The 15,026-nt window shown below is 45.0% G+C and overlaps 1 protein-coding gene across 2 annotated transcripts in view; it reads right to left on the bottom strand.

Annotated features, from left to right (window-relative positions):
- PTPRB (protein tyrosine phosphatase receptor type B) overlaps positions 1-15,026 on the bottom strand; it is a 115,728-nt gene that overhangs the window by 20,321 nt on the left and 80,381 nt on the right. For both annotated transcript variants that reach the window (XM_059402465.1, XM_059402466.1), the window contains 9 exons: positions 13,964-14,242; positions 13,326-13,475; positions 11,000-11,243; positions 5,036-5,142; positions 1,946-2,045; positions 1,073-1,156; positions 952-969; positions 757-838; positions 60-150 (listed from right to left, as the gene is read on the bottom strand). In XM_059402465.1, coding sequence (XP_059258448.1) covers positions 60-150; positions 757-838; positions 952-969; positions 1,073-1,156; positions 1,946-2,045; positions 5,036-5,142; positions 11,000-11,243; positions 13,326-13,475; positions 13,964-14,242 — 1,155 coding nt within the window. The remainder of the gene's footprint in view (positions 1-59; positions 151-756; positions 839-951; positions 970-1,072; positions 1,157-1,945; positions 2,046-5,035; positions 5,143-10,999; positions 11,244-13,325; positions 13,476-13,963; positions 14,243-15,026) is intronic.

Below are 15,026 nucleotides of genomic sequence, written 5' to 3'. Positions count from 1 at the left end.
GGGAAAGAGAAGAAATGGCTGGAGGAAGACAGTATTACAAATTTCAACACAAAACTCACAGGGCAATATATTGTTGTATCGATTTTTCCCTCTGTTCTCTGGCAAGAGTGCAATGTCACATGGTTGGTTTCGACCCACGTCCTTCAAGTCCTGTTAGGTCCAAAAGAAGTTTGCAAATGGAGAATATGAAATCAAATAAGGCAATCATACAGTCCTTGAGATACATAACAATCTAAGAATATGTCACAGTAGCGACTGTTCACGGAATGCTTCATATTGGACGTGCATTTGCTCTGATCCCCCCAACAGCCTCAGAGGAGGTATCCTCCCCTTCATTTTACAGATGAGGCTCAGACCAGATAACTCATTGCCCCAGGTCACACAGGTAGCAAAGCTGGGAGTCCAATCCAAAGCATGGACACTTGTCACCAAACCACCTTGTCTCCCAGTCAAGCCAAATGTCAGGTTAAATAACTGACAGAATTAGGTTTACATTCAAGGTTTTTTCATTCTTTCTTAACATCTCATCCAAGTAGTACTTTCCTGGCTTTGCTATTCTGGAGAGCAGACTGGCCTCTGAGACGAGGTGGCATATCCCATAGGGAACGGATTCAGACATAAAAGAGCGCTCAGCTGAGGTCCTACACGTCATCTGAACTCCTCAGCCCGATCAGCCTGTGCCTCCACAGGAGAGGTTGGGAGGGAAGTTCTGCTAGAGACTAGAACAGCTAAGGCATCCCTGAGTCTGAGTCGTACCTCGTACTCCTTGGACAGAAGGTAGTTGGAATCAGCCTGCAGCTTCATGAAGTGCCCTTCAAACTGATTTACTTTTATTGGGCTATAGTTAAAAATATAATAGAAAAAAAATTACTGATGAAAAGGGGCACTGCCATACCCAGTCCAAGCTGTATTTCAAAAGCAGATAATACAGTAATGCGTTCTCGCTCTTACCAAGATGTTTTCCGGTTACTGTGAAGGACGCCAAAAGAAGAAAGATCTCGTTAGCAAATCTCACATAAGACAATCAGCTCATCTTTCACTACATTTATGTGAAGGAAAACGTGGTGCTCACCCTTTCTGGCCCAGGTTCAAGTGGACAGATAATGGTCGATCCCGGCGAATGCTCAGGCGGGCAGAGGGCCTTTCTCGACCATGGCTGCGACATAAGGGAGAGGATTTATATTCTGATTACGAAACCTGACCTAAACAAATTTTTCCATTTATGGCGAGGCTGTGCATGTCTGTGCAAATATGGATTTTTCAGTATTCATGTAGATTTACACTCAGCCAACGTCTCTTTGAGGGGAGGAAGAACATAAAGAAGAAATAGATCTTTCCCACTCAGAAACGGATCTCCGCAATAGCTGGAGATATGTCTTCTGGTTTTTGGCTACAGGTCATAATCACTTCCCACACTCTCAATAAAACTTTCCTTAAAAAAACCCCCGGTAAACCTTAGATGCAAGACATGACTGCGAGAGGGAGGACAATGTGCCAAATAAATTCCCTAAGAGGAGGGGGCGTGGCTTTGGGGGCCACATGCTATTTGGTTCTTTTCGGTCCCTTCTTAAATTAGCATGGCAAACATGACCATGAGATGGTGATGTCAGCCATACTTCTCAGCATTTTTCAGAAAAGCACTTGGGTGCACAATTCACAGACATCTCCATCTTCTTGAGCAAAAGGAGTTATTTCACATTCAAATGAAGCTACAGATGGCCCCCCTCAGTCATTTGGGGAGGGCAAAATTCACCAATGGGGAATGGAGCGAGGCTGAAAAAAGCCAGTCGTGGTTGGAGGGTCTGACTTGTTTCTCTTGAAAAACAAAGGTGATTTAACCTAGAGAAATGAAATTGCCTTCCCTTCTTAATTTCCAGGCAAGGGCATTTTTCCATTGCATCTTCGAAGTTGGGAGCCCAATCGGTAAAGGAATCTTTGTACTTACCTGGCTTTCTGTCTGCAGATGAATAAGGCAACCACGGCCACCAGCATGCCAATTAAGAACAGACCCGCACTCACACCTTCAATAACTCCAAATAAAGGCTCTACAAGAAACCAGAAGGAAATAGCAAACCCAGGCAGGAAAAATCAGTGCTAAAGAACCAGAAAGAGAACTGTTGAAACCTTATCTCCCTAGGAGCGTTATTACAGAAAAATCTGAACGACACCCACGCTGAGGTCTTTACTATCTGCTGGTAGGGGCACGCAGCCAGGAAGAGGGGATGCTGTAACCACAGGTCCGTCCTCACACTTTTGAAGTTAATAGCGTTCTATCTATAAAGGGATTTTATGCTCACTGGGGCTTGTAGGTAAGGTTTAGGGTGCTTGAGACAAAGGCCAGCAGATCTCACCACCACAATCAAAATGGTATTTCATTTGAATGAAACACACATAATAGCATCAGGGACTTGGGCAAGTCCAATGAGTGATGGAGAGCTGTTTTAAGGAGATTTCATTTTATTATCTAGTATGACACTACCTCTTGGAGTTTGTAAATAAGTAAGAGTAGCTTATTTTTAAAACAGCTTTATTGAAATATAATTCACATACCATTCAATTCACCCATTTAAATTGTATAATTTGGTGATTTTTGATACAGAGTTTTACAAACACAACCACATTCCATTTTGTAATATTTTCACCACCCCGCAAAAGAAACCCCGTACCTCTTAGCTGTCCTTCTCCATTCTTTCCCAGCCCCTGGCAACCATGAATCTACTTTGTCTTCATAGATTTGCCTATTCTGGACCTTTTGTATAAATTGAATCAGAAATACGTGGTCTTTTGTCTCTGGCTTCTTTCACTCAGTGTAATGTTTACAAAGTTTATCCATGTTGTAGCATGTCTCAGTATTTCAATTCCTTTTTATAGGCGAATAATAAATAGCTCCTTGTATGGAATAGATCACATACTGTTTGTCCATTCATCCACCGATGGACATTTGGGTTATCTCCATTTGGGGTTATTATGAACAATGCGGCTAAGAACGTCCGTGTGGAAGTTTCTGTGTGGGCACATGTTTTCATTTCTCTTAGGTATAAAATTAGGAGTGGAGTTGCTGATTTAAATAGATGGTAACTCTAGGTTTAACATTTTGAGGAACTGCAGAAATGTTTTCCCAAGCAACTAAACCATTTTACATTCTCACAAGCAATGTAGGAGGGTTCCAATGTCTCCATATCCTCGCTAACACTGGTTATTGTCTTTCGATCACAGCTATTCAAGGGGGTGTGAAGTGGTGTAGTACTGTGGGTTCCATCCTCATTTCCCCTAATGACTAATGATGTTCAGCATCTTGTCATGTGCTTATTGGCCATGTGTGTATCTTCTCCAGTGAAATGTCTACTCACATCCTTTGTTACTTGACTTTGCATGATTGAGCTGTAAAGTAACAGTTCTTTACATATGGGGGACACACAACCCTTATCAGATATTAATTTGCAAGTAGTTCTCCCAAGGTCTCCTTTGAAGCACAAATTTTGACCAAGTCCCATTTATCTGGCTTTTCTCCCCTTCTGTTGCATGTGCTATTGCTGTCATATCAAGAAAATAATTTCCTAATCCAAGGTCACAGAGTTTCCCTCCTACGTTTTCTTTTAAAAGTTGTATTGTTTAGTCCTTACATTTAGGTCTATGGAGTAGCCCATTGTTGAACTTGCACTTTAAGCCCTTGGATTTGTTTATTCAGTGTTGCTTTTCAAGCCTCATTAAATCACCACGATCATTTTTCTTTTAACCTGGTTAATATTATTTTTTGGGTATATGTTTACTACCTGCCTTTGCTGAACGGCACGCAATTTTTGTTGTTTTCAAAATAGGACAGAATTGTGTTTACAATGCCCCTGCTTAACATTAAATTATAAGCCAACACATCTAAATCCTCTTAACTGTGTTCTGATCCCTTTTTGGTTTGAAAAGTGGGAGATTATCCCTATATTTGGCATAAATAGATGGGAGTGTTTGTGAGGCTGAGTCATCTTTTGTCATGCAGCATGAGAGACTGTTTTAGCTATGAAGAAGAACTTCCTGAGACCAAGCATTGTAGAACCCTGCCTCTTGGGAAAGGCTGGGACCGATGCTGGTCAAGGAACAATGTGCTGACATATGACGCTATTCTCAGTGTGAGGGGAGTATTCTGAGGCAAAGCTGTACAGAGGTTAAGAGTTCCAGCAGAAAATGCCAGAATTCAGCTCTACTCTCCTGGGCAAGTTACTTAAACCTCTTGGTGTCCCAGGTCTTCCCCTTTCAAATGGGGGATGGTGATAGTCTCTACCTCAGAAGGTTAGAGTGAAGATCGGATAAAGTATTTCATGTCTTCACTGGATAAACTGTTTCATGTAGTAAATATTAGCTACTGCTATTCCTCAGGCTAGAGAAGTTTCTTTTGTAAATTTATTTATTTTAAGGCTTTTAAGTTAACATTTTTTTAATGGTGTAAAAGCTACGTGTAATATGCAAAAAAAAAAAAGTATCACCTATAATCCCACTACTTGGAGACGATCATTGTTAATCCCTTTTTCCAGTAGGCTCTACACCCAGCGTGGGTTGAGCTCAGGACCCTGAGATCGAGAGTCCTACGTTCCATCGGCTGAGCCGGCCAGGCTCATTGTGAATACGCATTGTGAATACTTCGGTGTTTCTTCTTCTAGTCTTTTTTTCCCATGCATTTCTATGTTTGTGGATTCATACATTCCCACCTATGACTGAAAGCCTTTTGTATTTACATTTTGGCCTGTGCAAAGCTCCCAATTTGAATGTTTTTCACCCATTATTTTTAAAAACTTCATTTTTAATTAAAAAAAAATCTGATACTTCTATCTTCTTTTCAAGATTAATGGCCGCTTAGCCCATTCTCCTTTAGAAGTAGGAGCAATTTCTTGACTCCATGTCATCCATGATCCCACAAAGATTAAATTCCAAGTGAAAAATGCATGTTCCCCTTGCCATCAGCCACGTCACCAGATCTCCACTGGAGGCCCTTGTAAGTGACATGGCAGCTGGAGACTAGGCAGGTAGATGGGGAGGCTAGCCTTACCTGACTCAGTGGTGATAGGCAAAGAGAAAAATGTGTCGGAATAGAGCGGCTTTGTGAATTCCTTCAGGTCCTCATCAAACAGCTGCGTAAAAGCCCGAATGCTGATTCTGAAAGGAAAACCAATTTATTTAAGTGCAAGTGGCTGATCACAGTAAAGCTGACCAGAAGATGGATTCCAGGAGCCATAGGGTGGGCACCTGGTCCATATGTGTGCTAGGTAGGACAAGAATTATGGAATCAGATCTATCCAGGTTCATTCATACATTTATTCATTTGTTCATCCAATGTTTACTGAGCGCCTACTATGTGCTGGTCCCTGTTCTAGGATCAGAGGATCCTGCAAGGGACACAGCAAAGTCCCTACCATCCCAGAGGCTACATTCTCTGGAATTAGAAGTCAGATAACATTTATACAACTTTAATACGCCAGATGGTAATATGTAGCAGAAAAAGAAAAGAGCAGAGTAAGAGAAATGGATAGCAGTGGGCATGGGCGTGGGGAACTGCCCCATTCAGCATGGTCGGGGCGGGCTCCTAAATAAGAAATCAGAGGAAAGTGAGGGAGGCAGCCATGTCCATGTTCCAGCAGAGGGAACCACAATGGGCAAGTATTGACAGGAAGGACTAGAGGGGGCCCATCCTGAAGAGGAGAAGGGAGGAATTCAGGATGGGCATAAAATTTGAGCTCAGGCCACTTGAGAGAATAATGGCATCACTGATGGAGATCGGGAGCTAACCGGGGACAAAGGAAGAGCTCTGCTTGGCCTGTGCTGGGTTTAGAGTGACAGTGAGATGTTGATTTAGAACTTTCCAGCGGACATTTGGAGCTCTTCCAGTCACCTGGACAAGGAGAGCTGCTGAGGGGGCCATCCACATGTCCGTATGGAGATTAGCTGGCCCGAAATTTGAAATGCCAGCAAGATACAGCTGCAAAAAATAAATGTGTAACCTCAGCCTGGATGAAAAGTCTATTTTCCCTGTCTGAGAACCTTGATCTCATATTTGCTGGGTGAGTCAGGCCATACCAGGGGCCTGCCCTCGGTTTCTGGGGACATATCTTAGGAAGAGTTTGAGATCATTTGATCTCAAATTTGAAATCATTTTGATTTGAGATCATTAAACAGGATGACGACAGAAAAGATTTAGTGGAACATGAGGTCTGACTTCAGATTTAAGGAATTTCCATGCAGAAGAGGAAACAGACCTCATTATTTTTGTTCTTGAAGGTAGAGTGAAGCCCAATAGGCTGAAAGGTCACAGAGAGGTGTAGTTTGGGAACATAAAGTCATTGTAACATCTAGAGAATAAGCTGCGGCATTAGGTAGTGAGCTCCCAGTCACTGAGGGTATTTAAGCAGAGGCTGAGGGAGAAGCAGCTTTCACAGAAGCTGTAGGAGAGCATTCCTGCACTAAGTAAAAGACTGCCTCAGAGAAGAAAAAAAAAAAAAAAAAAAAGACAGGCTCAGGCCAGCTCTTGAGTTCTTTCTCTTTTCAAACATAGGTTTGCTGAGACTATCAGACTTGATTTATATGGGGAGACTATCAGACTTGATTTATATGGGGAAACTTTCCCCGTGTTAATTTAAATCCTAGGAAAGTGAACAGAAGTCACTTTTTCCTTTTAAAAAAAAAAAAAAATCTAGACTTGTTCAACCCAGAAGTTTCTGGGCATGACCCATAAGAATGCCAAAATTGTATCAGGCTGGGGCGAACCTTTCCTTCCAACTCATGCCCACGTCCAACTGCCGTCTTATGAAATGAACAGGACGATATTGATCAGCCACATCTATAATTTCCATCTCTAAAAGCTACTTTCCAGTCAGAAGTTGTACTTCCAGGAATACCAGGCTGTTGGTGGAAGTATCGTGAGCTGTCCCTGAAGGGTAAGAAGCAGTCAGCTTATGTTCAGTGGGAAGGTGAGGAGTTGGTGTGGGCTGCTAATGCATTGTACTTTTGGAAACTGAAACGAGTCTCTTTGCTGGAAAGCGTTTCTTATATTGGTGTAATGATTTGTAAGTGTGGAAGGACTTTCACGAACATGGTCCCACTTGAGCATCTCCAACATCTCCCCTGTAACAAGGGAGCTTAGGATATAACTTCAGAGATTTGGGACCTGAAGCTTGGAGAGATTCCGTGTCTTGCTCAAGATCAGAGAAAAAGCTGGTGCAAGAAAACCAAACTCTGTATTTTCTGAATCTTTATCCAGATTTCTTTCTCTTATTTCCTCTCGGCTTAGTTTTAGTTTAACAGCTCTGACTTCTGTGGGAGGCATGGGAAAAAGGTCCCACGCTGGGAAGCAGAGGGTCTGAGGTCTAGCTAGCACTCTGTTCCTGAGTAGATGAATGGCCCCTAAAATTTTTTATGCCTCTGTTTCTTCATTTGTAAATTAAAAGCCTTGGATGGTAACAACCTTGCCATGTTCTGCTCTGAAATTCTAGGTGCAAAACCCAAACAAAACACCAAGTGGATCCAGATGAATAATGACCTTTAGGAACCCAGAAAGGAGATAACGACCAAGTAGAGAAGATAATGACTTAGTATCTCCAGAAAGGAGATCATGATCTAGCAGAGTTCCTTAAACGTAATGGGATTAATAGGAACTCTGCTCTTAACCCCTTTCCAAAAAGGGACACCATCACCACTTCCCTATCTCAGCATGTAGCCCCCCTCCCGATCCTGTCCCAGATCTTCCAGATCCCCCTATCTTCCTGGGCTTGTCTTCCCTGCTACCCCCTTTCCTGCTCTCCCCACAATTTGAGACTAGACTACTTGCTCTTCTCTGAACAGTCTGTGTCTTCCTCCTCTGCACTTGGACTCCCATTCTTCCCTCCACCTGGAATCTCCTTTTGTCCCTCTCTCCATATTTTCAAATCCTTCCTTACTTTTTAATGCTCAGCTAAAATGTTACCTCCTTCAAGAAGCCTTTTGAACCTTAATGGTATTTGTTTACCCTCGTGTCCTTCAACATTTCTGCCTATATTTTACAGATACCTTCTCAGTGTGTGTGTGTGTGTGTGTGTGTGTGTGTGAGTACTTTAATAAACAGATGTATGACACTAATGATTTCAACTTTATATGGGTTCAGAATCAGAAACCTATAGCACAAAGTCAGAGATCATGTGGTTCAATTTCCTTCATTTGGGGAAAATGAGCTCAAGAGAAGCTGACTACCCACTCGGGGTCACATTGCTATTCTATCTAGAATAGAAACAAAACCAGATCAGCGCTTTCTTTGCTAACCTCTAAACTGCCTCCCACCCATTATGATCTGCCCTTTCTCTTCCCATATGGAATGACGTTAATTATGCACCCACGTAATAGGAACCCAGTAACAAATGGGAAGACATTACATTCGTTGACATAATAAATTTGCAATGCAGCTAAACCCAGCATTTCCCATTTCTTTTCGATCCTATTCCCCTCCCCCACCCCCACCCCCACTCCCCCCCCCCCCCCCCCCCCCCGTTTCCCCCGCCCACCCTCCCCCACTCCCGCCCCATGTTCTCTCCTGTCTACCTATTCTCTTCAGAAAAAAAGATGCCTGACAGCATTGAGGGTCACTGTGGCAGTCACCATCTTGAGATAGGCAGAATTCTGGCTGCACTAAGCTAGGGGTCGGCAGCCCCACAGGAGACCGCTTAGCCTGTAGTTCCCTGGACTTTGAAAGGCTATCAAGCATTATTTGCCCGGCATGCTTTTCACGGGACTGAACCAAATGTGGAGAAATACCGGAAAGTTGTGTTCTAGAAAGCCAATGAGGATGGCATGAGTTGATTAAGGTGTAATAAGAATGTGTAACTGTTCATAGTGCGTCTTAGCTCGTTCCCTTATTTGTTCACAAACACTGAATGAGCATCTCTTGGGGGCCAGGTACTTGCCACATTGCTTTGTCTCCTCTAATAGACTGTGAGCTCTGGTAGTCTGGTGAAGAGTGCCGGTGACTAAACAAAGAGCTATACGATGCTGTTGAGTGGTGGACTGGAGGGATGGAGGGTCTGAGTGCTGCCGCGGAACAGGAGCGCGTGCCACCTGCTCAGTGCGGGCTGATGGGCTGATGGGTTGCTGGGGGGGGGGGGGGTAAATGTGGGGCCTGATGAGGGCTGGGGGCGCTTCTGAACTGTAGGAGGGGACGCACCAGCCAGTCAAAGGAGTGGAGGGTGTACCAAACAGAGTGAAAAGAACATGTGGGGGCTCAGAGGTCTAAGAAAGGCCTGTCATATTTAAAGGAACTCCAAGTGAGGGCTAGCAAAAGGCAGGGTGTACTTTCGGCAGATGGCGGGAGGCAAAGCAGGAGCGGCAGGCCGGAGGCAGATGGGTGGTGGGGGGGGAGGGCGCTTTCTGTGCCCTGCTCTGGAATCTTCACTTACTCTTGGAAGTCAATGGGGACCACTGGAAGACTTGAATCTAGAAGACCCTGTGTTGTCTCACAGATGAGAGAAGAGAGGGCTTGGGAATTGGAATGCCATTTCCGAGGTCACACGGCTAAGTGGCAGCACCCGGGCTCCAAGGGAGATCACTCAGGCCTGGGCAGCTGTTAGGGATGGGAAGGAGTGTGCTGGGGAGAGAAGGGCGCAGGGCCACCTACAGCTTCTCATGGTCCTTCTCTTAAATGGAACAATGAGTCATCTTCTCTCCTTCTTTTTCAGAGCAAACAAACAGAAATCAGCCTCCACTGGACAACTCACAAACTGAATAGAGCCCTTGGGAGACTTCTGCTCAAATTTCCTTGAGCCAGTGTGACCAAGGAGCTGAGGCATCTCTTGATTCTTACAGAAACTGAGAGATTCCCTCATTCTGATCTCTTTCATATTTCTCCTTTGCTCTGTCTGAGCTCTCCCCTCCTTCAGGAAGGCTCATATGCTCTCTTCTTGAAGTGAACATCATTAATAAGTTTGCGTGTGTTTACTCTGGAGATGCCGACCTTGGCTGGGGTGGCAACAGCATTTCTGTGGTGAGCCTGGGGCAGAGGTATAGCTCGAGTTCTTGCCCAAGATGAGTCCTCTGGTTTAGGAAAACTCTCAGCCTGCCCATGTTGATTCCAGGGAGGGGCTAAGAATACTCTCACGTGTGATATCATATCACGTCTCCATTTGGAGCCTGCAGGAAAGTCTCTACTGAGATTCAGGGCTGATATTCAAAATACGTTAGAGTCAACAAGCCCTGGGCACCGACTAACCGGAGTAGACACTGGCCATAGTGAACCTGATGGACTGCCATGCCAACCAGATGTCAGCTCTGCCAACACTCAAGACTGATCTTGGATGCTTATAGCTTATATCCAAGATGGCTGCCAAGAGTCTCTTTTTCTTGAGGACTCTGGTTGGGGATGCTGTGTACCTCTGCTTATACTTGCTTTCGGGGAGCACAGTGCAGGCCAACGGCACTGCGAATTCCAATGACTGGAAGGGCCCGTTGGCTGCAGTAATGCTCTCTGGGGCCAAACCAAACAGCTGCTCCTTCTCTTCTGTCTGCCTAGCAGGAGGAAATAGTACGCCCATACATGCAGGGCCCTTTCCTTTGAGAGTTCTGCCTGGACCAAAGAGCGCTTTCATCTTTCGGTGCCTTAGAAGATAAATAAGTAAGTGTAATGTCAGCCCTCACTAAAAGTAAAAGATGAAACTTCATCTTTCTTGGGTCTCCCTAAACTCAATCTTTCTGTTTGGACACTTTTACAGTATTAACATAGTAAATAAATTGTTTGATTTGTGCTAAAGAAGTGTGAAGAGAAAGAACGATCTTCGTATAATGGATTGGAGCTTTTGCACAACGCCAACGGCCTTCTTTACACATCACCCATGAATGGAGGCAGGAACTCAGACTTTATAAACTACCCAGGAACATGCACAGCACTGTGGTAATGCTGGTTAGTAATCTGCCAGAGCTCGGATGCATCAGATGCCCAGACAGCTGAGCCCCCTCTCCTGCATCTTGTCCCTTCTTGCAAAATGAAGGTAGTATGTCTAACCTGTAGGCAGTGCGTGGCTTCAGTGGCCCGTCGCAGAACTTTTGCTGGTTGGGATCGCATTTTCCACCCAGGCTCTCCATCTCTGCTCCCAGCTTAATGTTAAAACTCTTGGAGTTGCTGTCGGGACTTTCCGCACACTTGCTGGCAAAGTAATCGGTCTGATACATCCGAATGGAGGCGTTGTGTCTGTATTCTAGGTAGGAGGGCAGAGGGTGCTGCTGTTCTGGCTTCAACTCATCACTGCCTGCGGGGAGAAAACCCACGGTGAGCTGCTGGCTTCCTCGTGACCTGAGGGATCTCTCCCTAGGCTTCTAAGTCTGCCTCCCCTCTCCCACCATCTCCGGTCAGCTCCGAAGGGCAAACACTTTGATCTTGAAGGATGCTGTGAAAGTCTCCTAATGAAATTAATTTTAATCCACTTCTTCTAAAGTAAAAATTAAAAAGAGTGTGTATATACAACATTTAATACACACGCACGTGGATTTATATATAGACACAGACACACACCATGATATTTCTAGGAAATAAAACATGTGGGCTTGGGTAGTTAACTCATTGCATCAGATGGTAGACGTGTTTCAGACCTCCCGAAAGTTGGCCACTCCCCGCTGGGAGAGTCAACCCACTCAATAAGATCTCTGCCTTGCCAATGACCATTGTAGCTGAGCTAATAAGGAAATCCTCATGACCTAGGAAATAGGGAAGAGATAAGAAAAATCAAGTTCAAGGCCAGAGCAGTCACCCACAGGCACGCTCCCTGTGCCACACCCTGTCCGATCACAGCTCAGTGCACAGCTCTCTGTTATCTTGAGTACACTTTAATCCTGGCTCGAATTTGGCCCCTCCTGCAGCACGCTTCCCAGAACTCGCCCCGTCCACCCAGCTTGCTGTGTGTTTTGGCACCATAAACTCATTTTGATGTTGGCTGGAGGAAGGCATAATTAGGAAGATAAATATTATGGAGATAGGACACCATTAGCCATGCACTTCGAGAAGTGGTTTTGCGGGGGTTCATCGCATTCTGGACTCTTGTTTAATAAAATTTGTTCAAAATGAGTGGGTCTTGGAAATATTACCTTGTTGACAGTAAATGAAATGGAATGTTGCCTTTGGGATGAACATATATGCTATGATTTACATTTATAGGAGACGGACTGTTATCTTAGATAGCCAGGGGAGCACAGCCCATCTTCACGGAACATCAATAACTGAAACCCACAAGGCTGCAGAACACAAGGCTGCCTGCTGGGGTGTGGCTTCCTTTTGGTCACTGCCTTACATTCATGTAGGAAACCATTATCTCCACTGCATCCTCATCAAATCTAACAATCTCTGCATAGTTCGCAGGTTTCTCTCTTAAATCCTTATCTGTAGATATAAGTAAATATACCTATTTGTGAGATGTAGGGACATCTGGGATGCACCCCTGACCCTTGATATCATTTAATTAATTTTGCATAACCAACTTCAGTACAATTAAATAAAACGTCAAAGCACACGGACCCTTAGCTATCCCGTGAAACTAAAATCCTGTCTAGCCTAGGACCCGCTCCAGCACTGGTCGGGTTTAAAGCTTCTCACAGCCCACAAAGAGGTTAAAAGAACCAGGGGTGTGTAACACCTTAAACAATTTTGGAAAATCTAAGGCACGTCAAATACACGATGCTGCCGCAGACACACACGTTTTGGAGGAATCGGGCACAAGGCCTCTGTGGCAAACATGACCCTCCTCTATAGAGGTGGTTTCACAAACGCCAACATAAGAAGCTCCAAGAAATCGTATTTGAGGTCGTATCCAACGTTGTTACAACTCTTACCTAGTATCTGCCTGGCCTGTAGGAATGAGGTAGACAGCGAATAATTTCGTTGATGAGAAAATAAAATTCACTGTTGAAAATTCAGTAGAGAAAGGAAGACTGCCTTTCAGGATCATCTTTTCCCTCTGTTTAGCTCTTGAGTGTTTTCTGTGAATCGGTGGGTGGTTTGGAGCCTGTGCTTCCTTGGGCTGTTGGAGATCGGGGCAGGGAAGACACGAAGTACACGGGGCTGCTCGACGGCAGAGCCAAGAAGGAACCATCAGCACTGAGTGAGCCGTGGAGAAGGCTCTGGGGGTCACCGCGGAGCCAGGGCTCTTCCAAGGAGCCCCGGCATCCCTACATGAGGCTATTTATGCTATGGATGTGGTTGCTACTATTATCATTCACCCATTTCGTAGTTAAATCTGGTGAGTAACAGGCTTTGCTGCTGAAAGAGCGTTTGAGTAGGTTTTGGGAACATCTCCGGCATCCAGGTGACCTTTGACGAAGCAGAGTCGGTGATCACTTACCATCCGCCTCCCTCACGACCACTGTGAAGTACTTCACAGCTCCGTTGGTGTCGCTGAACCAGCTGCAGTTGAAAGTGAAGTTGATGGAAGATTTGCTAATCAGCACATCCTTTTTATTCACCCGAATGTGCGGAGGTGGAGGAGGGGGCCCTGAAAAGGATAAAGAAGGAACCCAGGGGAGTCAGGACAATCAGTGACACGAGGGTCTCCACTCCCCTACATGGGTGTGTGTGGGGTGTGTGTGTGTGTGTGTGTGTGTGTGTGTGTTTAAAATTTACAATAAGAAAAACCTCCTTCTCCTCTCCTGGAGGGAAGCAGAGGAAGTGATTTGCCAGAGGCACATTAAACATAACGAGAGGGGAGGATTTCCTGACGCTGTACCACCAAATTGCCCAAAAGCTCTGTGATACCTCTAGCTCTATCAGGCCAAGTGTTGTCTTGAAACATCAAAGTACTTGAAGACTGTTTAAATCATTTCCTGCCGGGATGCTTCACCTACACAGGAAAAATGTCTCCGGAGCCTGGAGGCTCTCCCATTCTCTTTTGCAAGCGACCCCAGGTCTGGCTCCTGGGAAGGTGAGCTGCGTGCCCGGTAGAACCGGGGGCTCGCTGCGTGCATCACCTCCAGAAACACTTACGGTCTATCATTGTGATGGTGCTGTCTTCCACCACCTCGCTGGTCATGCCGGCCGACTGCACCTTGATGGACACCAGGTACCTCTTGTGGGGCACAAGCATCATGATGTTGAGGAGAGATTTCTCTTTCTCCAGCTTTCTGGAAAACTCAACTTCCTGAGTGTCCATTTTCCGACATTCAATGCTATACCCGTCAAAGTCAGAGTCAGGAGGGATCCAAGAGCAGGCGATAGCCGTGGAGTTCTGAGGCCGGCAGTGCAGGTTTTGAATCTTGTCTGGCTCTACAGGGCAGAGAGGGACAGACATGTCACAACTCAGGAAGACTTTTTTTTTTTTTCTTCTTCCTTCAGCTCCTTTGGGCCCAGTGTGCTGTGAGATCTACATAAGTCTTAAGATTTACTTGGATTGCTTTTCAAGAAAGAAAACAATTCTTGGGGCGCCTGGGTGGCTCAGTGGGTTAAAGCCTCTGCCTTCAGCTCAGGTCATGGTCTCAGGGTCCTGGGATCGAGCCCCACATCAGGCTCTCTTCTCAGCAGGGAGCCTGCTTCGCCCTCTCTCTCTGCCCTTTTCTCTGCCTCCTTATGATCTCTCTCTCTCTCTGTCAAATAAATAAATAAAATCTTAAAAAAAAAAAAAAAGAAAGAAAGAAAGAAATTCTTAAGGATCTCCCAAGGAATTTCTGCTTCCCAGACCACACTCTGAGAGCCACTAAAAATTAAAATGCTGTCCTTTTAAAAAATCTCCCAGTGCCAGTCGGAAACACAAATACACACTAAATATAGCGTCCACACTAAAATTAAGGGGCAGAAGTCAGGTGGAAGTTGGGGCTGAGTAGCCAGCAGGTTAGAATGGCAGCTTGGCCTGCCTGAATTCAGATTCTGTTTACCAGGGGTGGCTTCTTGAGCAAGTTACTTGCCGTGTCTGTGCCACATTTGTAAAGTGGGAAAATTAAGAGAAGCTACTTCCTGTGGGGACTGTGATGGGTCATAGAGTTGAACCAGGCACAGCCACCTAAAAATCTGTGTCTGGTATAGTAATTGCTCAATAAAAGCCAGCTCTTATGAG

This window comes from Mustela nigripes, chromosome 6 (genome assembly GCF_022355385.1).
Source record: "Mustela nigripes isolate SB6536 chromosome 6, MUSNIG.SB6536, whole genome shotgun sequence".
NCBI classification, from domain to species: Eukaryota; Metazoa; Chordata; class Mammalia; order Carnivora; family Mustelidae; genus Mustela; species Mustela nigripes.
The sequence above is the reverse complement of the archived record's forward strand: the minus strand, read 5'-3'. Positions and strand labels throughout refer to the sequence as shown.